Source organism: Corvus cornix, chromosome 6 (assembly GCF_000738735.6).
Source record: "Corvus cornix cornix isolate S_Up_H32 chromosome 6, ASM73873v5, whole genome shotgun sequence".
NCBI lineage: Eukaryota > Metazoa > Chordata > Aves > Passeriformes > Corvidae > Corvus > Corvus cornix.
The window spans coordinates 27,447,798-27,471,200 of record NC_046336.1 but is presented as its reverse complement, the minus strand read 5'-3'; the positions used below and the strand labels follow the sequence as shown (position 1 = coordinate 27,471,200).

The following is a 23,403-nucleotide window of genomic DNA, read 5'->3' as shown; positions in this document are numbered from 1 at the left end:
GGTGGGACAGACATTGTATGACTCTGCAGATGTTTTAGGTGGCACCTTCTTTTGCAGAAAAAGATTCACAGAAAACCCTAAAGTGATGGGAATTAATTTACTGCCGCGACAGCACTATTTTCCTTAAGAATCATTTGCTTGTCTTGTTTCCTTTCCAGCACCCTAAATATCAAAATTCTAAGGCAATTTATATGAAAAAAATTAATTCGTTTCCTACATAGTCTTAACTAAGCTCTCAGTGACACCATGTCTTTGTTTCAGGTAGCTATTCTTCTAAACATAAGGCAGAAGATACATTAGACACCTTCTCTCAAATCACCTGGATGCAGCCTGTCAGTCTGATAACACACTGTTCAGCATCTCCACTAGACCATTATTTTCACTGCCCAAGCCTAGCAAGATTTTCATGTTTTCAGAACGTGCTGCTGGCACGACACCCCCAGTGCTGTGGCTCGGGCCCGGGAATGGCTGAACCCTACCCACTGCATTATTGCTTCTAACCCTGCACCCCCGTTTCTGCCATACAAATAATTCCTCACATACTTTTTTCCACTGGGAAGATGCATGACCAGGAGGCATTCTGAGAAGTTGTGTCACGCTGGTACACTTGACAGCCAGTGTACAACTTTCTAAAAAGTCCTTGTATTTAAATGGAAGTGGAAGCCTTTCACAGGGATGCAAAGCTGACATGGCCACCTTCCCTCTTGTTCAGAAAACATTCACTGAACTAATCCCTTGCCTTTATCTCAGGCAATATTTTTAATGGTATGACAGATGGTTTTTGAAGTAACAACATACTGTCTTACCCCTTCCTCTTCTAGTTCTTTGGCTAGCAATCACTAGATATTCTTGTATCTCTCATCTTTCATTGTACCTTAAGTCACTGCATCCCTCAATACCACCTTCTTATCAATCTGTACATGTGTACCTGGCCAAACCAAGCACAGTGTGCTCAGCACAACTGCCTTCCCAGCAAACCCTCAGGAGGAAAAACACAATGGGCAGAAGAACTGCTGCACTTTGTAGTACAAGAGTTGTCAGTCTGACATGTGTTCACCTCTCGTGGTAAGTCCAATGAAGACACATTCCTCCTCACTCCAAGCTCAGAAGGGCATCTGTTGCTCAGAGCAACAGGAAAAAGCCAGGAATTAACCACTACTAAGTGTCATGGGCAACACGAGGGGCTCACACACGCCAGAAACACTTGTTTTCACTAACTTTTCTAGGATGCTATGGAAAAAAAACAAAGCATATAATAACACAGCAGCATTAAAAATTGTCAAAACAAATGTATACTTAGGCTAAGTCAGTTTGAATTAAGACAGTACTCATGAGTATGTCAAAAACCTTTAATAAATACAGTAGCAAGTTTCTTAAAAGGCAGTATGAGCCAAGTTTGAACTTGAAGAACATTTTCTATCCAGTTAATAAGACCTCAGCAGTTTGAGTCTGAAATAGCTTCCTTACCAACTGGTTTCTGCTTGCCTGCATGCTTTGGCCCACTTGAGAGGCATGCACCTTACAGGGTTTTTTCTTCCACAAGCACTGACCAACTGTTTTGCATGCAAAGTTATTTCAGCTTTTTAAACATGAAAACTAAGCAGCAGTCAAAAGTATGACCTTTTAAAAACTAACTGCTCATCGTACAAGTCCATGAAGAAAGAATGATTTTAGAAGTATGGATCGCAAAATTCACTGTTGTATAGGAAAGGGCAATTACAGATTAAGGGAAAAAAGTTTCATGTACTCTGTACATGGACATACATAGTATGAACTGCCCTGTCATTAGGAAAAATATGTTGCAGAGATCAGATTCTTTCCTAAACACTGGGGTCTTTTTTCTGTATTGCCATTTTAGCAAACAAGTATAAACACTGAGAGTTAAACAGAATTTCAATCATTTCAGACTTTTGAAAAACACCCCAGGAAAAAAAACCAACAAGCCACCACCACAGAAGTATCAGAGGAAAAAAAACCAAAACAATAATCACACCAGTTTGAACATGTGCTACTGACACAGTAAGAAAACTCTGTATGCAGGGGGAAAGGAGTATCTTCAAAAGGGGAAAACTTACCAAAAAGCAACTAAAGAAGAGAGGAGCTGTGGACAAACCCCAGCTATCTGCATGCCCATCATAACTACTGCCATCCAAACAAACCTCGTAACACAAATTCTACGGGCACACATATTTTCTGGCAGACCTTTCCCCTTCTCTGCTATCAGTTTCTTAATGCTTTGACCCAGCCAGAGCACAGCTGCAGCCCTTTTTAATCATGGCTGCTGCCAGCTGTCTCCTAAGACTGCCAAATGCTCAGACCTCATTCAGGTTCCCCCAACTCTGCTCCATGTTTGGACAGAAAATGACTAAACTGGAATTCTTTCTCACAAAGTAAATAACTTACATTCCAAAACTCTGCAGAGGAAAAAAGATACTACTCCAGCTAACTATTATCTTAAATGTCCATGTCAGTGTTAAACACAAAACAGAAGTTTTAGAGCAATTTGAAAGGAATACCCTGACGAATCTGGGGGCCAAATGCAATTATGTAACAAACCTGCATTTGGGAAGTTGAAACTTAACTCTAAAGACAGGGCTCCCCACCCACATAATCAGGATGCAGAGGCTTTGCACAGAGTCACTAAGGTACTATCAGGATAGTATGTCAGGAAGACTCGATGACAAACCATCTCCTTTCTCAAGTGCATCCATTTTCTGCATTTACTCTGCACTCTCTGTGCTTTTCCAGCAACCAACCACAACTAGATTCTGCATCCTGGGCCAAGAAGTAGTTGAGCACAGCCACAGCCCTTTGCTCCTGCATAAGCACAAGAAGAACTGCACTTGCCATTTTGATTTGCTACCTGTAAGTGCACTGGTCCCAAGTGAAAAATGAGGGCATTAAGAACTACCCAGAAAAACAAAAGAATCAAAGAGCAGTCAACAGACAAATGCTCCCTTACAGCACTAAAAGCAAAACTACTGCCAGAACAAAACCTGTTTGCATATCAGTACATAGTAACAAATGGCAAGATGAGGAATAGCTGTTTTCATTATTGCCCTAATGTTAAGGGGGAAAAAAATTTGTTCTTTTAATCTTAAAGAGTCTCAGAGATCACTGGTGACACAATAACCACAAAATTTGTACTTAACATCACAACACAGCAGAAAGGGACACAATTCCTACGCTGTTCTGTAGTCTGGAAAGGTATTTTAAGCCATTCTATTTCTCCACAGCAAGCAAAACACATTTTCAAGAAATAAATTCATAGGCTCTAAAACAAACCAGACTTAATCCATGCTCAATTGAAATACTTCTCCATTAATGCATGATTAAATACCTAATATTTTCACTTAGAATAAATGTAGAAAAGGAATATTCTCTCATACTCCATGAACAGGAACATGAGGTATGCAGAGATGACAAACATTTATCAACCCAAATGCCTTCTCTGTTGAAGAGCATCAAACCCTCTGACCAGACCCTCCAAAGGCCTGAGTTACAGAGCTCAGCACCATGCACAAAAGCAAAAGCCAGCAGATCATCACAGCACCCAGAGTCAAAATCCAAGCTTGCACTACAATGCCAGAAGTATTTCCATAAACTCAAACATCCAGAGTAGGCAAGGTAACTATCCAAAGTGAAACACAGTGATACACAAATATAATTATGAAATGCCATACCAACTCCTAAAATTCATCAAACTTTGACATTAATTTTCATCTGAAAAATTAAATTCAACCTACAAGCTAACAAATATTCTAAAAGAGCAAACTTAGAAAATTTGCTCTGCAAGGCCATGCTTTTATATCAAACCTTGTGTGCAGATAAATAGTGTGAAATACTATTTGGGTTTATGCCTTGAAGAGTAAATTTAACAGTCATGAAAAAAAAATAATCCCACCAGACTGTTTCAAAAATCCAAATATTGTTCTGAAGGTTTTCACCTTACCCTACTGTAAGACTCTCTCATAAAAACCTCATTTTCTAATGAGGTAGCTGCATTTTTGCTTTATATGAATTACCAGTGTGATATTTTTCTAATGACACAACTTACTTTCCAGCTACCAAGTTCTCCCTACCTTCACAAAGATAACCTAACAGTAACTATTAATACTGAAGAGTCCTTCATTACTTCAAATTTACCTAAACCCCTATCTGTAAATTACCTGCTACATACAGGATTACTCATAGACACTCTTCAGACAGCATTAAGTCTTGATCAAGCAACATTAGGGTAAGATTATGAGAAGCTTTCCACATTAAGAGCTTCTCAAAGCCTTTACAATGAGATTGGTACAAGCACTAGCTGACGGCTATTAAAAAAAAAAAAGGAAGACCAGTAAGTTCTACCATTTTAAACAAAAGATACAGATCCTCAACTGTGTTACATGGCTGCACAACTACTAAAACAAACCCCAAAATCAACTGCTTTTTAATACCAAACATTAGCTAAAATTAACTGACAAGGCATCATCTTCATTTTAATGCCTAAAGGAATGGCCACTGAGGCAGGATAGTACAACTGGAGCAGAACTCACTGTACCTCTCAGTCTGTGCATAGCCGTGGTAAGTCACGTTTTTCAACTCAGTCTAATTCTCAGCATTATCCTACCTAGGTTAAGAATTAAGATACCATGATGGCTCACACTCTCTGGGAGTCCTGAGACCTTCGTTCATGCACTGTCTAGACAGTATGAGGACAAGGACTAGCAAACTGCACTTTAAAACAAATTAACAAACACTTTCTTCAACATCAGTACCAACACAGCCTAGCTTCCCACACCCAGAGATACAGTGCTGTTATGCAGGTTAAGGTTGAGCTCACATTGCAGTCCCCCTTACTCTGGGAATATCAACATTCTTCTACCTGCCTGCTTCCCCTCCCAGCCCCCAACCCTTTCTTTCCTCATCAGGAATAGTCAAGCTTGCCGTCTCAAGAATCTATAAGCCCTTTGGACAAATCTGGTTAAGCCTGGCAGAGTTCAAGAGTCACCAGGAAGGGTAAAATTATTACAGGGAGGGCGAGGACATGTAAGCAGCTGACGTGGGTACATACACTATAACACTCCTCCCAAGTCCCGTCTTCCTCCAGAACCCTACCCCAAATCAATCAAATTAACTCTCTGTAGTTTTGAAAGAGCCTCCCCATCAAACTTTACGCAACAGTCACTACAACAAAGAAGCCTTTGAAGTACCTACATTTACACTGGCTGACTATATACCACTATCTCTAATTGCTCAGTGTGCCGAGCAACGTCGAGACAACTTTTATTTATTTTGGATCAGTTTACACACAAGCATAACAGCACCTTAAACCATCCAAGTTTTATTTACACTAACTGACAAAAAGAAACACTATCACCAAGACTGCAGTCTTCAAATAAGGGTAAGGAAACCAAAGACCCTCCTAGCACGTTCTGCAAAGATGCATTCTCAGCTGAATTTAACTTCTGAAGAAAGATACTGAAAGGGTTTTTATCTTCATTTGACTGGGTGTCAACAGAATGTAGTCAGAGTCTGAAAGAACAGAACCATCACATCAAGATCCACCTTGTACTTCTGGCTCAACTGCAATCAGTAACAATTCAGAGAATCCTGCAGGAATAGAATTCCTTCAGTAAACTGTTGTTTAAGTAACCTCCCCCTCAGCATCCAGACCACCACCACATTAAAAAGCTGGATGGACTTATCCACCAAGATGCATCAGCTTCCTTCTGTTCAGAGCTGTGTATTTATGATATACATAGTATTGTCTAGCAAGGAGTTCTAGAATTTAAATAAGCATCAAATTAGTGAGTTTTTCTGTGCTAAATATTGTATTATTTTCCACAGGACTGGAAGCAGGAAGTACCAATGCAACTGCTGAAAGTCTGTGTCTCTTGGCCTTTCACGCATTATGAATTTTCAGAGCTCTTTCACATTTTCTTCCCACTGCTCTCTCACTTTCTTTTCCAACCTGAAAAATACTGTTCTGACAAAGGTTGTCTACATGGAAACCATTTCACTATAAAACCTGTTCTACTACAATCTCTCATTAACAACCAAGGAAACTCGTTACTATTTCTTCTCCTACCAAATACTGGGTGATGAACTTACTCCACTTCTCATGAAAACTATATTCAAACTTTAAAATCCCATAAATTTTATTTCCAGAGTGAAGATGAATCATAGTTAGAAACAGCTACTGAAAATCATATGAAAACAAGAAATATTTTAGCAGCAAAAATAAGATCAAAAGACAACTACCCATCCCACCAATGTGTCTGTCAAACTACAGCTCAAATCAGCATTTCCTGGGTTTTCTTGAATTAGATCCCTAACACATGTATTACAAATAACTGAACTGTGCCCACCTTCTACCATTTGGTATCTTCTTGTTAACTGCATTACAACTGAACAACTCCACTCAAGTTTCTGATCCTAGGGTTTACTGTATTTGAGAAATGAAAGTTATGTAAGTTCTTCTCATTAAAATTGATTTTGATAACCCAGAGCAAGTCAGTAGGTGTCATCTTCATCTAGGCATCTAATGTGATCTTCTACCCAATTGTAGAAGCTGTGGTTTACTCAGCCCGTTATACAAAAACCTCTCATGAGATATAACATCTGATCTTTTCCAAGAACGACTTGAAGAAAATTACAGTGATGTTCAGCTCTATGGGCCCTGGAAACTCCCCTCTGAAAAGTATTAAGATACCTTACAAACACTCCAGAGCCCAAAAACACCTCCACAAAGAAGTCTGACAGAATTCAGTTTCACAGGTCTGAAGTTTTTTATGTACATATTGATATAGTTGTGCTAATAACAAACAAAAAAATGTTTGTGCAGCTGAAGTTCAGAAACCTACTTTTTCCACCCAAGCAACGAAACAAAGCATGTTCTAAGCTGTATCTGCACCTACCTGGCAGTAAACACACACCCACAATAAATTAAAGCATTCTATTACCACTAACTCATCACTATTCAAAATACATGTTTAAAAACCGCAACGGCACTCAGCAATTTTAGAAAAGGAATATTATTATTCAGTTTTAAAGAATAACTGGACTAAGTGGACCAACATACTGCACTGAATCTAAAGCCCTGTATCTCGATCTGCAGACACACGGATTACAGAGCCAAAGACCTCAGACCTGTGTGTAAAATGCAGAATGCTTCTGAGTGCTTTTAGTTAAACAGAGTATCCTCTACAATTGTTTACAATTAAGAATTGCCCCACAGTTTTATTAGAACACCTAACAATCCCTAGAAAACACACAGTCTAAAGGGAGATTAGCAAAAATCAGAGGAATACAGAAGTACATGGAGAGCTGAGCAAACGTACCTGCAGTTACAAGTTTAGCACTACTGCCCTTGCACTCTCCATCTTCCACACTTCTGCTTGTGCTCTTTTCTTTCAAGAGAGGGACAGTATTGTCAAAAGGTATGCACTTACTGGATGCAACATTTTCTCCACTGTCTGGCTGATTAATTCTGCTGTTTGCTTCAAGTAGAGGAGAGAAGTCCTCAGACTGAGCAGCTTCACCCGGTTCCAGCTGAGAGGAGCTTTTAGCCTGTGACACATTCTTTGAAGACACAGGAAGAGATTCTTCATCGCTGTCAAATCCAAATGGATCCTCCGTTACTTCATCTTCAACTTTGGGTTTTTTAGGAACTTCGGAAATATCTGGTTTGACACTGGGCCTCTTCTGTCCTAATTTGGCCATGAAGGTGGTTTCTCCCCATTTTGTACTAAGGGTGGTCCGTTTGTTGGAAAATACTTCATCAAACTTGGAACTGCCATTTCCCCCTTTCCGGCTGTAGGTCTTTCCAAATCGGGATGTCATTTTGGCTCCTGTTTCATATTCTCTGTTGTGAAAGAAAGCAGAAACATCAATTCACCAACCTTCTAGTACAAATGATTGTTACTTCCACCCTTTACCAGGCCAACAAGCAACAGGCATGTACATTCCACACAAGCAACAGATCCATCATCTGCTTCTTTCCAGACTCACTCATTCACATGTGACTGTCATTATGGCAAAAGTTTCTGCATTAACCATCCACTAAAATAAATCAAAATTCAGTTGCTTGCACATTTATAAACCAATGGCACAATGGATCCTTAGGAGAAGTCTGCTAAGAATGGCATTGCTTTGCTTTAATGTTATATTTACAAGTATAGAAAGCACTGTCTTGAGACTTCACGAAACAACTCGGCAGTATTTTCACCACATATGAACATGCAGGTCCCCCCTAGAGCACAGCATTACAAACCTCTTGCCAGTTAAATACAAAAACTGCCAGAATATTTCAAGTTGCTGTAGATATATTTTAAATACTAACTAATCAGAATGATGACAAATCCATCCCATGTTCTCCTCTCACACTCAGACTCACTTAGCAAGTGTTTTACTTGATAACATGATGTCGTTTTTGCCATCTGCATCAGTCCTGGTCAGGACTGGTGCGCAGCAATCCCCCAGGACTAAATCTGACTCATCAAGGGGCAGGAACAGAGGAACTGCTCAATCAATTTCTAAGAACATGGAGGACACCCTAAGCAGGCCAGTGTAAGCCATTACTGTTCACTGGCCCTTATGAGCACAGCCACCTCACAGATAGCTCGCTCGGAAGAGCAGAAGTTGAAAATTAACAGATTAAACAGGAACACATTTAAGAGCTCCTTGCATGTGTCTTCTACTTTTGTTTAAACCAAGAAGGAAGACAGGCCACCTGGGGGTCTTTTACCCAAAACACATACTTCAACTACCAGACAAATGACAACATAAACCCCAAACCCTCATATCTGTTTTGTGAACCACTGTTTCTCTCTTTTTGGCCCAAACACAGATAGGAAATTGCAATTCCTTACAGTCAGCCTGAATCTAATCAAGCCCATCTTTCTCTCTTAAATTCCTCTCCATCCTGGAAAAAAGTGTGTTTAAAAAGACAAAGAGTTATTTAAGCTAAAGAACCAAATAAATCTAACTTTTAAAGTGTTAACTAACTTTATATAAAGTATATGAAAAATGGCAGTTAAAACAATTTTTATTGAACTTTTCATGACCTATTTGTTCAATGCAACTGTTTTTATTATTATTCCCCTGAATATGTGGTATACTGTCTTCCCTATTTTAGTTTTCATCTCAAGAGTCACAGTCTCTCAACCTGAAGTGCCAGTCTTGCTTCTGCCAAAATTGCCGGACCGCTTTCCAGAAATGTCCCTCTATCACTTCATTCTAGCAAGACTGTCTCACTAATAATAGTCTCCCTCTATTAGACCAGACCAACCTTCATTTATCATACAAACTAAGCAATTCATGGGGAGAAAATCCATGAAGAAAATTTTAAGTGAATTAAAATGATCAAATTTGAACTTTAGAAGTTTACCAGGTAGATGGTAATGCAATGCAGAAGAGTGACAGACCACCCACTTTGGGAAAGGCTCTTCTCCCCAGCAGTCCAGCCAAAGGAAGGTAAAGGCAAGTGCTTAGCTACAGAGCAGAACTCTGCTGCAAAAGCCCACTATGCAGAGGGCTCCTGGCTGCTCCTAGCAGACAGCGCTCTTTAACCCCATCTCCTCTTTTCCCCACACACATCACTGCCAAACTTCTTTTTTCCTCCCCTGTAGGTAGCTCAAATTTTCTATTTTTTATCTACACATACTTTAGAAAGCAAACAGCAAACTAAATCTAAATTACCAGTTTTACTTTGCTGATGCTTGTAAATATTTGTAATAGTAACCAAAATATTTTAGACCAGAAAGGCCGAGTTTTTGAGGGATAGAAGCTAAAGTAAAATATTTATTAATATCTCATGTTGTTTCTATAAAATTTACAGGAAAGAAAAAACTACCTCACTCACCCCAGCACATTTTCCTCCCCTAAATCCTCAAGACTCAAATAAATATAACTTATAATAAGCATTATAAGAAGTTCTCCAAGTATTTTTGACACCACATTTCCAGCCTATGTAAAGATAACGACAGATTTAAATTATGGTTTGTAGTCCCAAAGAGAAGATTCCTGCAGTCAAGAGGAGTTCATTTTCAGAAAGTAGAACCCCATTTTCCTATTTATAAATTTTAAAATTAAGACCATCTCATTAGAAGTTTTAAATCAAAATATCAAAACCCAAATTAATACTCAGTATGATGTGCATAGGTTAAAAGACCAGTATAAGGAAAATACAAATATGCCATGCTATAAACTTGTATCTTAGATTGAGATTAAATTTAAAGACATAAAGAGATGCCTCCTTACATGAGAGCATGGACAGAACAAGATTTTTACTCTTTACTTACAATTTCCTCTTGATTTTTCACTCAGAGGGAAGTAAAACACTTGGTCAGTTTCACTCTGTTTCCACTCCCTGCCTCCCTCTCCTGCATTGTGCTGCACCATTTGGAGCAGTGCAAGCAATGTACATACAAGTAAAAACCCGAAACACAGGTCTCCCGCATTTCCCAGCGCTAACTCGGCGGATCAGCTGGAGACAAAAAACCCGGTAATTCCCCAGGAATCCCATCAGCCACCCCTACTCATCGCTCCTCTCTACACCGCTCCTCTTACATAATCAAAGACAAGAAAAATAGGTTAAATGCACGGAGGCAGAAGGAGCTGATGAAATCCCACGGTGACAGTTTCTTTTTTTCTCCCTCCCCCTGCGGCGGGGGGGTGCGAGCGGAACCGGGTCACCCCACCGCTCCCTGATGTCATTTCCCTTCCCGCCCGGCCGCCTCCCCCGCCCCGCCGCACCACCGGCCCACATTACACAAGTGCCCGGGGCAGCCGCGGCCCGGCCGGGCGACGCAGCCCGCGGAGCCGCATCCCCCCCGCCCCAGCCCGCACTTCACCCCCGAGCGAACTCCCGCCCCACAACTTCGCGGCGGGCCGGGGGCGGCGGCCCCACACGCCCCTCCAGGCGGGACAGCGCCGGTGGCCGCGGCGGCTCCTGCCCGCGGGGTGCGGGGCCCGCTCCGCGGCCCGCAGAGCCCCCGCCGCCCCCTTACCCGGCACCCACCTCGGCGTCAGCGGTGGCGGCGGGTGCCGGGCGTGGGCCCGGCCGATGTGGCTCCGGCCGCGGGTTCGGGCCGCCGATGCGCCGCCTGCGAAAGGCGCTTAGCCGGCGGGACGCCTCCGCCTCTCCGGCAGCGGGACCCTCCCGGAGTGTCGCGGGCGTCAGGGACCCCGGCGCCGCCTCCTCCGGCGCCGCTTCCTCCGCGCCGGGATTATCGCCGCGCTCGGGACGGGCCCCGGGACCATCTCTCCGCCATTTGCCCCCGCTCCTTCCTGCCGTCACCGCGCGCGCCCCGCCCGCCGCCGCCGCGGCCAATCCCCGCGCGCCTCGCTCAGCCGCCCGCGCCGCCTCCGCGCCTGCGCCCGTCCGCGCGGTGCCCGGCGGGAGTTGTAGTTTGCGCCGCGGCGCGGGCCCTGGTGGGCCCCGGCACGGCCCCCGGAGCCGGCGGGTGGGTCCCCGCGGCGAGGCGCCCCCAGCCGGGACGGGACGGGGAGCCCGGCCTGGCGGGACCCGCCGCCTCCCTGCGGCCGCCTCCGCCCGGGCCCGCGCGGAGGCTCTGAAGGCGTGGCCAGCGGGGCCCGCCGCGGGCAGTCCCGACCGGCCCCACCCCGACGGCGCTCGGGCCCAGGTGGGTCCCCGGGCACGTCGAAGGGTCTCGGCCCGGCTGCTGCCGGGGAAGGTCAGAACCCTGCCCGGGAGTTCGGGAAGGCAGCAGGCACTGAAGCAGCCCTGCGTGGACTCCATTAAAAGTTTGCGGTGCCTCGTCCAGGGCACGCGAGCCCCTTGCGCTCACGGCCGCGCTTGGCTGGTACTCACAGTGGGTGCACAGTGCCCGGCCTTCACATCCGCTCCAGGGAGGAAACATGCTCTGCAGAGAGGGCCCGCGGAACGCACTCGGTGCACGCTGTGAAATTGTGGCTTTCACATGCTCCCACTTCCACAAGCTGTTACATCCACCCACATGCGTTAGATTTATGCACACCTTTGAGGCTTTAATTAATGATACACACTGTGCAGATTAAAAAAACGCTCCACAAAGATTGTGTCACGCAGCAAATACATATGGGCATCAAACAGTCACCAAATCCAACATTTTACATTCTGTAGGCAGTATTTAATAAAATCCTTGTAGAATAGAAAATTAAGGATGCATGACCAGAAAAGCATTTAAAAACAACCTCATACAGATGTAGTTTGGTCATTTTTCAGAGGAGTGAGGATCTGAGAAAAGTCAAATGAAACTACACCCTTGGTATCTAAAATGGCTTCGCAACACGTGCTCATACTCAAGCTGTCATTTGAGGCTTTACAGTACAAGTCCCAAATGCAGAACAACAGAACTAAAGACAAAATCTAAAAGGTTGATTTCACCGCACAGAAGAGGTTAGAGCTGTCTCAGGACCTCTAGGTTTTTTCTTAATTTTATATTTACTTTACCCAATGCAAAATCACTGCCTTTCAGCAAGAAGAATCAAGGCTATGGTTTTGTTTAGCGATCCTGGGAGTAAATCTGGCCTTTCCCTGATCCTTACTGATGTGTTGGAGCTTTCAGGCATTACTTCTGAAGCACAAACATGCTGTGAACGTGCTCTCTAAAGCCAGTATACAACTGGTGCTGCTGGAGAAAGCGGAGATAAAAACAACTGGGCCTTGCAATGAGAAGTACAAGCTTCATTTGGAATATGGTTGAGGTTTGTGCTGTGTTTCAGACAAAGTTTACAAGCTCATCTGTATCTCACTAACTGACTCAGTTATTGAAGGGCCACCAAAAAACAGGTGACAAACTTTAAAATTCATAATTTGACTATAAAAAGTGAGAATATTGTTCTCCTGGGAGTATTCTTGATCAGAGCTACTAATTAGCTCATTTAAAGTCTAAGAGTAAAATGGATATCTAAACCTGTTTGAGTTTGCATGGTCTTATTTGGTGACTAACTGATCTGTTACACAAAGAGGAAAACACTACTGTGAGAGCTCAAAACACTGAGGCTCAGAGAAGTTCTTTACAACATAAAAGTTTGTCCTGAGAAACAGAAAAAGTTAAGAATATGGCCAGAGTAAGGAAGTGACATCAAGAAAACATTAGGAAATAGTTTCTATTTTGATATGCAGTTAGAAGAGTTAAAATTAAATGTTTCCAGTGTAAAGCCTGGGCTACCTAAGTCACTTATACAGTAATGTAGAGAATTTTACAGTCTAATGATAGTAAGTGGATGTCATTTGAAAGCTTTTACACACCTTATACCCCTGGGCTAGCTTCATATATCCAGCAGTATTTCCAGTCTTTGCAGAAACCCCACACAGAGTAATCCAAACCACTGCAGATCCATGGTCATGAGGGAATTTCCCATGACTACCAGAGGATAAATTAAACTCATTTGTGTGCTGCCTGTTCTATCTTGGGTACCAGCAGAAGTCTGTAAGTGAAGCCTTTTACTAGGATGATGACGGAAAAACAAACCTCGTTGTGTTCAAGAACATCAGAGATGTGCCAGTTCTACTGCCCCAACATACTTCAGATACTTTGAAAATTTGACACCCTGTATCTTAGTAAGCTTGGTGATTAACATGTTAAGCTTTGCTATTTCCATTTTCATCTGGCTCACATCAAATATGCAAGTACCATGGCAGAGCAAATAAAAGACAAATCCCATCTGTGTTTGGCAGTAGGTATGTTTAATTCTCAGAGAGTGGCATTTAATAGGCATTTTATGCTTTTTGAAATTATATTACTGATAGTTGCAATCTCCCTTCACACAAAAAACCCCCCCAGAAACAAAACACCAACCACACAAATCCTTTCACAAAAAAAGCAATCCATGAAACACTCCAGTTTGGCATTTGTCTCCATGAGAACAGCAGTGGGAGATAAGCAGCCATCTTCAAACTTTTTAGGTTTTCTACCTTAAAAGTTTTTTGAGAAAGCCAAAGTGAATCCTACAGCTTCCCATTACTGCCCACCCCCCACACCCCCCAGGAGAAACCATCAACTTTGCTATTTATAATAAAGTCAGAAAGCCCTGAAAAACACAGCTCAAATACATCAACTGTACAGATAAAAGAGATAAAAGCATAATAGCAGAAGGAACACATAGGAGGGACGGAACAGTTACTTGGATTCATTTAATCTTAATACACTCTAGAACCCTCTCAGTTCTCATTCTGAGGTTCTGTGCCAGGACCTGTGTGGGGGGAACAACAGAATTTTCCAAATGAGCTGCAGCCTAGTACAGAGCCTTTCAAAAACATTAAAATGTTTAAATTGTTTCCGTTTCTTCCAAAAGAAAAGGGAGGCAATGCAGTAGGAAAACAAGGTTTCCCATGCAGCAGATACACTTGGGGCTGATGAAGACAGTCATATCCTTCCAGAAGCTGTCAGGAAGGTTTCTCAGTGCTGCCTCATGGACAAAACACAGCATTTGACGGTAATATCAGCTTGAGGGTACAGGTATTAAAAGGACAGTAGGTATCCTTTATGTCAGGTACATGAATTAACAGTATAATATATATAACACCCTTGCTCCAGTCCTTTTCCCACAAAAAGGGAATAAGATCATAATCCACTGCCCTGTTTCCCTGTGAAGCACTACCCAAGAAGGAAACAGTAGCTCACAGGAAGGCTCTCCCCATTACTCCTCATGCCCAGACAGCTCTCCTCACAACTGTGAAAGTCTCTCAGTTCACTTCTTGTCTTCTCCTCTGCCTCTTCCCTGTTCCTCTGCATCTTAGCCTAGTCACTGTTTGCCTTCCAAGTTCTGAACTTCCTATGGTATTTCCTTCCTTGCCTCTTGTCCAGGTGGGAACGGATGGGGGGTGAAGAGGATGTCCTGCTGCACTCACAGCTGCTGCAGTGCTTTCATGTCCCAATTAGCACCCCTTACAATGCTAAACATATTGGTGCTTTTTGCTTTTCTTTTCAAAATGTCACCCTGCTCCTGTTGCTGTCCTTCAAATGTGACAGGCACACACGGGTGAGAGCACACAGGCCTTTGCCATTTTGATTCACTGGGGTGAGAATTTCCTCTTTGCTATTTGCACAGCAAAGGTGAGGGGAGGGTAGAGAGACACATGAAGTAACTAATTACCATATTTTAGTCAACTTCTCCAAAAGCAGTGACTTAGACTTTAGTATGGCTGTTAACATGCTGCAGGAAGGGCAGCAACACCACCCCCAGCAGCCACACAGGACTGGGCAAGAACAGCAGGGTTGTACTGAGAGCTGCAGCAGCTGCTCAGCACAGAGGTGGTGGATTCTAGGTGCTCACCAAAGCCACTCTGTCACTGCTCTCCTCAGCTGGGCAGGGGACAAAGGCTCATGGGTTGAGAAAAGTGCAGGAAGAGATCTCTCACCAATTACTGTCACAGGCAAAACAGAATTTACTTGGGAAGATTAGTTAAATTTATTACCAAACCAAGTCAGAGTAGGATAATGAGAAATCTTAAATCTTAAACTAAAAACTTAAACTAAACTAAAGAAACTAAAATCTTAAAACACCTTCTCTGCACCCTCCCTCTTTGCAGGCTTAACTTTGTTACCAATTTTCTTTACTTCTGCCCACCTTTCCCATATTCTTACTCCTCTCTCCGGCTGCATTTGGGCACTCTTCTTCCCTTTCTTAAACCTGTTATCCCAGAGGTGCTACCACCAACACTGTTGGACTCAGCCTTGGCCAGTGGTGGGTCCATCTTGCAGTCAACTGGAATTGGCTGTATCGGACACAAGGGAAGCTTCTGGCAGCTTTTCACAGAAGCCACCCCTGCTACCAAAACCTTGCCATACAAACCCAACAAAGCAAACACTAAAGCAGAATGCACAGGGACAGGAAAGACGAGAGATCTGCAACCCAGTGTACAGCAAAGTATGATTTCTGTCAGGAATACAGCTTTTCTTAGTGAGGTATTTCCAATGGATAATGTACTGCTAATTTCTGACGCTGAACCCTGAGAAGAAGGACTGAAAGGCACTCAAACAGGGAATCTTTATACAGCTTTGGATAATAATTTTCAGTAGCTGCCTCCTCATATGTGGAGGTCAAGCCAAGGCATTAAGTTTAGTAACTGGAAGGTTGAAATGAGCTCTGCTGGACAGAACAAAGGAATGCTTATATGTGTGCAGCAAAGGGCCAGTTCTCCACGATTTAAAAAAACAAATTCCCTGGATCATGGCATTACTGAATCAGACCCAGACAGCAGAAAAAGTTGTGCTACTCCACCTTCTCGCTGGCCTGCACACCCATCTGTTGCAATCGTGTGAGTGGCAGCATCGTCCCTGTAATGTCAGAGCCTCTGGAAAGACTTGTTTTACTCGACGAACCAACAGCAGTCATTCACCTACGGCTAATTCTCAGTGGTTTTCTGTGCAGCTTTTTTCCCTAGGTGATCAGTCTGTAAGTCTACTGGAAAAACCTGTGGTGAAACACTAGTGAGAAAGCACAAAGTAGCTTTCACCTTGATATAATCAAGGTCAGAACTTTATTCTGCTATGCAGTATATTCTCAGCAAGCTCTGCTGAGAAAGTAACCACCTGTGTTGTTTCCCACTGAAGATTTTATGATGTGCCAACATGATTCAGGAAAAAAACAACCAAAACAAAGGCATTTGTAGTAAGGATGCAGCCTCACTTTAAAATCCACACAGAAAGTCTAGGTTCCTCTGTCCTTTGAGCAAAGCAAGTTCCCATTGTTTTATAAGGAATAAAAGGGTGCTGTCCCTCTCAAATACCTGAGATCTCTTGCAGCCTTGTAGGACAACCAGATTGAATACCAACCTTTCCTTCTTCCTGAATTTTTTTGGTCTACTTTTAAGATATTACTGTTTCACATCTTTGTAGCAACAGCCCTTAAGGAAAGCTACCAAAGTGCACCAACACAGTGCTTGTTGGGGCAAGAAAACATGGGAACGCAACAAGAAATTGGTTCTTATAACAAGCACATTGGTGCAACTGTCATTGTCCTATTCTATTCCTCCTCCAGCAATAGGGAGCAGCCATTTCTGTTCCTTATTTTGCTACTTTTCTTCCTTCATCTTTTATAAAGGGCAGGTATATGACCAACACTTTGTCTGCCTTTGTTCTCTTAGTTTTGATAATTGGGTCTGCATATGGCTCTCATGTGCAGATGCTGTAAAATTACCTTTTGAGTTTTAATTTAGGAAAGTTTTGTTTTCACCTTTGTATTTTCCAAGTACTTGCTTCTACTTTTTAGAAAGAGGCCAGTAACGAAGCACTTCTACAGCAGTTACAAACCATTAAACCCCAGCAATATCGCATCGACAAATCTGTTGGTGCACTAGAACCAGGATGTGTGGCCATTGAGGATTGTGAGCAATGCTACCAAGGACAGCAACATCAACTACAATTGGAAAAGAAAATCCACAGAGAATTAAAACTCGTGCACCTAATGAGGTCTGGATGGACGTGTCCCTGAACATCATGACAGAATTAATGTACTAGCTAGCAAATTAAGCTGATAAAATGAAAATTGAAAAAAAAATTAAATGAAGATTTCCTCATGGGAATGTAGGAGGCAACAAAATATCAGTTAGTAACTTCATTAGTTTCCTGCCAGAATACAGCCCTGAACAAATTACTTTCACCTTTACTCAGATTACAATGCAGCACCACGAAGAAAGCTGCAATGCCTGTTGCACAAGACCCTGCTACATCCAGGGCCTTACACTGTGCCAGTTTTGCAAACCTGTTCACACTTCAGGTTCCCTGCATACGATACAACCATGGCCCATGCAATGAGCAAAGATCACACCACAGCATGATAGAGAGCCTGTTAATGAGTGGCAGCAGAGTACACTCAGAAAAGTAGCTAATGATAAAAAAAAGGCTAAAAACATCTGTGCATTGACTGGTTCTTTAGACATGTCATGGAAATGACTCATTACTGGATCAGCCACATGTAAGGGCAACAGAGCAGGCAGTGCATTTACAGTCCAAAACCACATTATTATTTTAATAATACACTGGCCTGCAGGCAGCCTCCTTATGCTATACTCTGTTGGATATGTGACCTTGAAATTTTGAGATAAATGTTTATTGTGCAGCACAGTCTTTTTTTGTTTTTTTTGGTAAACATTTGAAAGAAATTGGAGGACTTATTGATGCAAGAGTTTAGGCTCAAACTAAGATGCTTTGACTGACTCAAAAACGTCTCCACAGTGGTTTTCATAATGAATAAGCTTGTACCATGTCTGGGGGAAAACAAAACATAATTCCCCTCTTATCTTTTAGTGCATGACCAAGTGGCTTGAACAACATGCCAGTGTCTACTTGCTGCTTTTTTGTGCCTTTCAGATATTTAGGCATACTTGAAAGCTCATCTCAATCAAAATACCTTTGCTGATCAGCTGTCAAGCAAACAGACAGCAGACAAGAACTACAGTTCATTCAAAAGGAAAAAATCATTCCATAATCTACTTCAGCTCAATCCTAAGAAGTCTTCAGCAGCACAGTGCTGTGTCTTCTAATGCACGGTATAGGAAAGTTTGCTCCTTAAATGCTTTCTCAGTCTTGCAGAGAGCCGTTTTGTGGCTGACAAGTCCCTCCTGTCCCATTCAGTTCCCAGACTCTAATTTTCAACACAGGTCCCAAAAAAAGAGAGAAAAAAAGTAGTATTTAGGTCTTTTGGCGTGATTTTCCATTTTTTCCCCACCACCAAATGCAGGATTGGGCAAGGGCTGAGTAATCATACAGGCACTGTTAAGTGGTGTCATCTTTGTATAAAATAGTAACTTTGGTCATTATCAGCTTGGACCAGATTCAGGCATGCTGCAGAGAGAAAAAAAAATCAGAAATCTTTCTCAAACCATTGAATTATCCACCAACAGTTTTAAGAGGCTAAGATAGGAAAAAACAGCTGAAAAAGCATTGATCACAGTTCTTCATTTTTATTGAATGTACGTCAGCATGTACAAATATTGAATGTTCCTCTATGAAATAAAGGTTCGATTAAGCAGAAAATATGTTTTAAAGCAGTAATAGCTCTCTGCTGGACTCCAGTGACACCTACTGGTAAATAAGTTACTAAACGTTTCTTGAACACGCAGCAGCATTAATTTATGCACCTGCCCTTAGGATCACTAATAAATTTTTGGCAGCTCAGGCTATGAACCACGCTACAACTGGGTGTTAGAGTTAATGAAACAGTGTATTTATTTTTCAAAACTGGATTTTGACTCTGATTAATAACTACTTGAAACTGCATTTTTATCACTCTGAAGGTATTGTCAAGTCATATTTTGCTAATGGCAGCAGTAGATTAAGATAGGCCAGTGCATTTTTGTCTTGCTGGAGTACACTGGGCCATATTTCCAATTTTACTCTTAGTATTTCATTAATATAACTATAGTCAAAAAGTAAATAATTTAATACCTCTCCATATGCTTTCAGGTCCATTCCTTTTAGCACAGATTCCAAAAAATGAAAGTCTCCTCAGTAGCACAACTGACTGAGCTCACGGCTTTTCTTCTGACACCTCCTTGATGTTTGTAGTGCTGAACTGGTCTGCCACAGCTGTGTTAGTCTAGCAGGTCATACAGATAGTTCTGACTATAACTTCAACCAGCAGTTTAAGAGAATAAGTACCAATAAATTCCCTAAGTGACAGTTTTGGGACCAGAATTCCAATAAAACCTCACATGATGCAAGGCTTTACCCACAGAAAATGGATGCAATATGCATGATGTACACTCAGACACCTCAGGTGCCAGCTGGGACAAGCAGAAGCAACACAACAAGGAAAAACAGTATTACAGCTCTGGGCACCAGACTCATCTCCCTATCTACATTGGGCTCCGTTGTGTAAACTAGTTCAGTGTATGGACATGAACACTGCTGTTTGAGACAATCTGGGACTGAGGGACTCCTTATGCAATTGACATGGAAATAACCTCTGCAAGGTTTCCAAACCACAGTCTTGCCAAACAGCTGGCAATAAACATGACTGGTAGAGCTCTAGCCATCCCCACTGCATTAGGAAAATTTGCCCTTACTACCTCTGGCAGGCTTAGAATCATCTTAGTTTCATCTCTAACACTGAGGTACTTTCAGATATGGCTGAACAAACCATGAAGTTTTTACCTCTTTGTCCTGCAAATTCTTCCTTTGAGGAACTGAAGCTTCCTGTCCAAAAGTCTATTTTGGGTAAGTCTGACAGCCTCCAGTGCAAACTGTCCCAAGACTACAAAAATGCTCTGTTATGGAGTGGTGAGGCCACCTGGCAATGAACACCCACCACCCAAATCAGCACAACTCTCAAAGTATCAACCCAGGCATCTCAGAACAAAGAAAGCACAGAAATTTTTTTTTTTCCTTTGAGTACCAAAGTTTAAGTTGAAAAATCGCTTCTGACAGAACACATCAGCCAGATTTGCACAGGCAGGAATACTGTTATAGGTTACTGGAAAGCAGAGAGATAGGAGCAAGGCAACTTGGTTTTATGGTAGAATATTTGCCAATTAAATGCTTTTCCCAGTACTCAATAACAAAACTTCTAAGCTGGACTATAAAGACAACAATTTCTAAAGGAAATGTAGAAACATTTTTAGAAGTCAGGCTATAAATCTGCTAAGCAATAGTTCAATATTGATTTTACAAACATGTCCATAATAATGGGTTTACAAACCTGCGTACATAATTAGAATAGGTAGATACTAGAGAAATTGCAGTATGTTGCAACTTCAAGATCCGCTCAAATAATGTGTTGTTTTGTTTTTTTTTTAAACATGATGCATTAAACTTTATCAGAGCAGAACTATGCATGATCCTATGGAAATCAGATGCCCAGATGTCACTACCTGGCACTCTGCATTCAGGCCCTGGGTTAACCACGACTTCTGTGAAGTGCATAGTGTTGACAAACTGATAGGAAGCTATCATGGTGACAAGCAAATGCATATAAAAAGGTACATATAGAAAGAACCATCCCATAAAAATCAGAATTTGTACCTTGGCTAAACAGAGATTCACAAAATATAATCATTATACAAGGATTGAAGCTTCTAGTAAATTAGATGTTAATTTCTCCACATGTAGAACAAAAATATTTAAATGAAATTGAAGAAAATCCATCCAGTCCTTTGTCAAAGATAAGTGGAAAGCTTTCCTTGGCAAATGAGGGAAGCCAAGTAACCTGTTTCCAAGTTTCCATTCAAACCCAGTAGTTTACATTTCTCATTATTTAAAAAAGACAAGCTCAAAGCTATCTTTTATGTGAACAGATGCTGTGCTGTCTTCTTGAAGCTGCAGGCTTAGAGGCAGATTTTTCATGCAGCTGCAGAATGAAGTCAACAAGCCCACTCTGTTCCAGGGTTGCTATTCAGAACCTTTTGGGCAGCAATGAAAGAAGATCACATCAATTTCATGCTGGTATTGCTGCTCTACAAAGATATGAGCAGCAGACAGAGACACGAATCATGCCTAGATTGCAGGGGAGAAAAATGTGTCAAACTCCTCAGGAAAACAAGGTATGGAAATTTAATAAAGTACAACTTTTACAGATACTTTTTACTTCAGGGTACTTTTGGTGCTACAGCACTGTTTCTGTAGCAGCCTCTACTCTGGCTGAGTTACAGACAATGGGCTCCATGTGCAATTAAGTACCATGAGTAGGGGCCCTGGATCCTGACTAGAATAGATTTGACAGACATTGGCCTCTGTTCCCATCAGCAGCATTTCCCTTGTGGCCCATGTATATTCTCACCATTGTGCTCTGCATCTGACTTTACTCCTGAACCACAATCCAACATGCTTGTTTTACAATATTAACTTAATTGTAATAACAGGAGAAATTCCAACTGCAGGTACAGAAAAACCTTTTCAGGCAGGCAGGGAAAACAAGGTGCCCAGAGAGACTGTGCAGTTCTGATTCTTGAAGGTTTCCAAACCTACCTGGATAAAGCCCTGAACAATCTGGTCTGACCTTAGAGCTGACCCTGCTTTGAGCAGGAGCTTCGATGAGAGACCTCCTGAGGTCCCTTCTCACTAGGACTATTTTATAATTTTCTGATACACTCCATATGCTAGTAGGTGCCCAGTGATTCATATACTTTTCAAAATGACATTATATATATATACACACACACTAATACCTATACATTAATGTACTTTAACTTCAGCTCTCTATAATATTAAGAGCCTAAACCTGAGCCCACATAATACCTCATTCTGTGTAACACTGATGCTATAGGTTAGGATGGCTGGAGTGCATGGATAGAAAACACAAGTCTCAGCACTCACTGGGTTGTTCATATCAATAGAATAAGTGTGCATGGCTAGACATTGTTCTTGCAGTATTCCAAGGGAGAGGATATAAGGAATTAGTAGCAATCAGGAGGTGCATGGATTGCCTTTGTTTTGCCACTAGTTAATAGCAAGCTCTAACATTCAGGGGTTAGGAGTCTTGGAAGCAAAGCTTGGTAAAAAGCTGTTCACTGAATAGATATCAATGACCATAATCAGAGTTAACCATGCTGAGATGTGAACTTATAAAATTAGGTAAAAGTCGAGACAACAGAGCTAGAAAGGAAGGTATTTAATGGAACCTGTCAAACCCAGTTACTGGTCTTTACCATATCCTTGTCTTTAAGGACTCTCAGCAACCTCAACCAAGTACATTCATATCACATTAAACTTACATCCTGGTTTTTTGTACTGATTTCCCATCTTTCATACTAAGTCCTGGAATCTAATCTGTATTTTTCTCCACAGCACAAGGAAGTCACTGTTAAGCATGTTCCTAGCAGCATTAATTCATCCAGAGCGCCCTCAAATTGGTAACTTGGACATTGAAAGAACAGGACTTCAAATTCATCTGGATGAACTGCTGAAAGGTAACCTCTGATCTGCTTCAGGCCATACTTGTGTGTTTCCTTGATGACAAAGTTTGGTCTGTTTCCAACTGGAAAGTCTTTCACCAAAGTAGCAACTCTACTAACTCACTGGGGGGTCACACCTGTACTGCAGGCAGGTGTTTGTTGCCTGAGCCTGAACACTCAAACTACTTTGTCAGGTAGAAGATGGGAAAAGCCAGAACTGCCAAAGTGTCCCTCCTGCTGGTACCCAGTGTGGGCAGATGGGAGCAAAGTGGTGTGACTCCAGCAAACCTGGTCTCATATCCCTCTGCAGGAGACACTTGAGAAGGTGCAAGACAAGCACAGATCTCCTTCCTCTCCACTCTTGTTTCCTTGTACTTAGACACATTACAATCAACATTTACCATTCTGCTTGTTGACAAGTTATGACTTGGGAGACTTCAGCACATTCCCTCCTAGAGAACAGGGATTACTATCAGATCTTTTTTCTGACAAGATAAGCAGCCAGTCTCTCAGGAAACAGATCTCTTCCACAAGATATTGAAGAAGATAGCTTTGTAGTTCTATCACCAGCTACT

The 23,403-nt window shown here is 42.1% G+C and overlaps 1 protein-coding gene across 6 annotated transcripts in view; it reads right to left on the bottom strand.

The window, feature by feature from the left end:
- Nucleotides 1-23,403, bottom strand: part of WAPL (WAPL cohesin release factor) — a 137,932-nt gene that overhangs the window by 53,925 nt on the left and 60,604 nt on the right. For 2 of the 6 annotated variants that reach the window (XM_039553724.1, XM_039553727.1), the window contains exons 1-2: nt 11,009-11,287; nt 7,329-7,852 (exon numbers count right to left, since the gene is read on the bottom strand). In XM_039553724.1, coding sequence (XP_039409658.1) covers nt 7,329-7,830 — 502 coding nt within the window. In that variant the 5' untranslated portion in view covers nt 7,831-7,852; nt 11,009-11,287. Of the gene's footprint in view, nt 1-7,328; nt 7,853-10,289; nt 10,625-11,008; nt 11,288-11,821; nt 11,910-23,403 lie in introns of those variants that run through there. The other 4 variants (XM_019286556.1, XM_039553726.1, XM_010400843.3 and 1 more) reach the window with 4 other exon arrangements.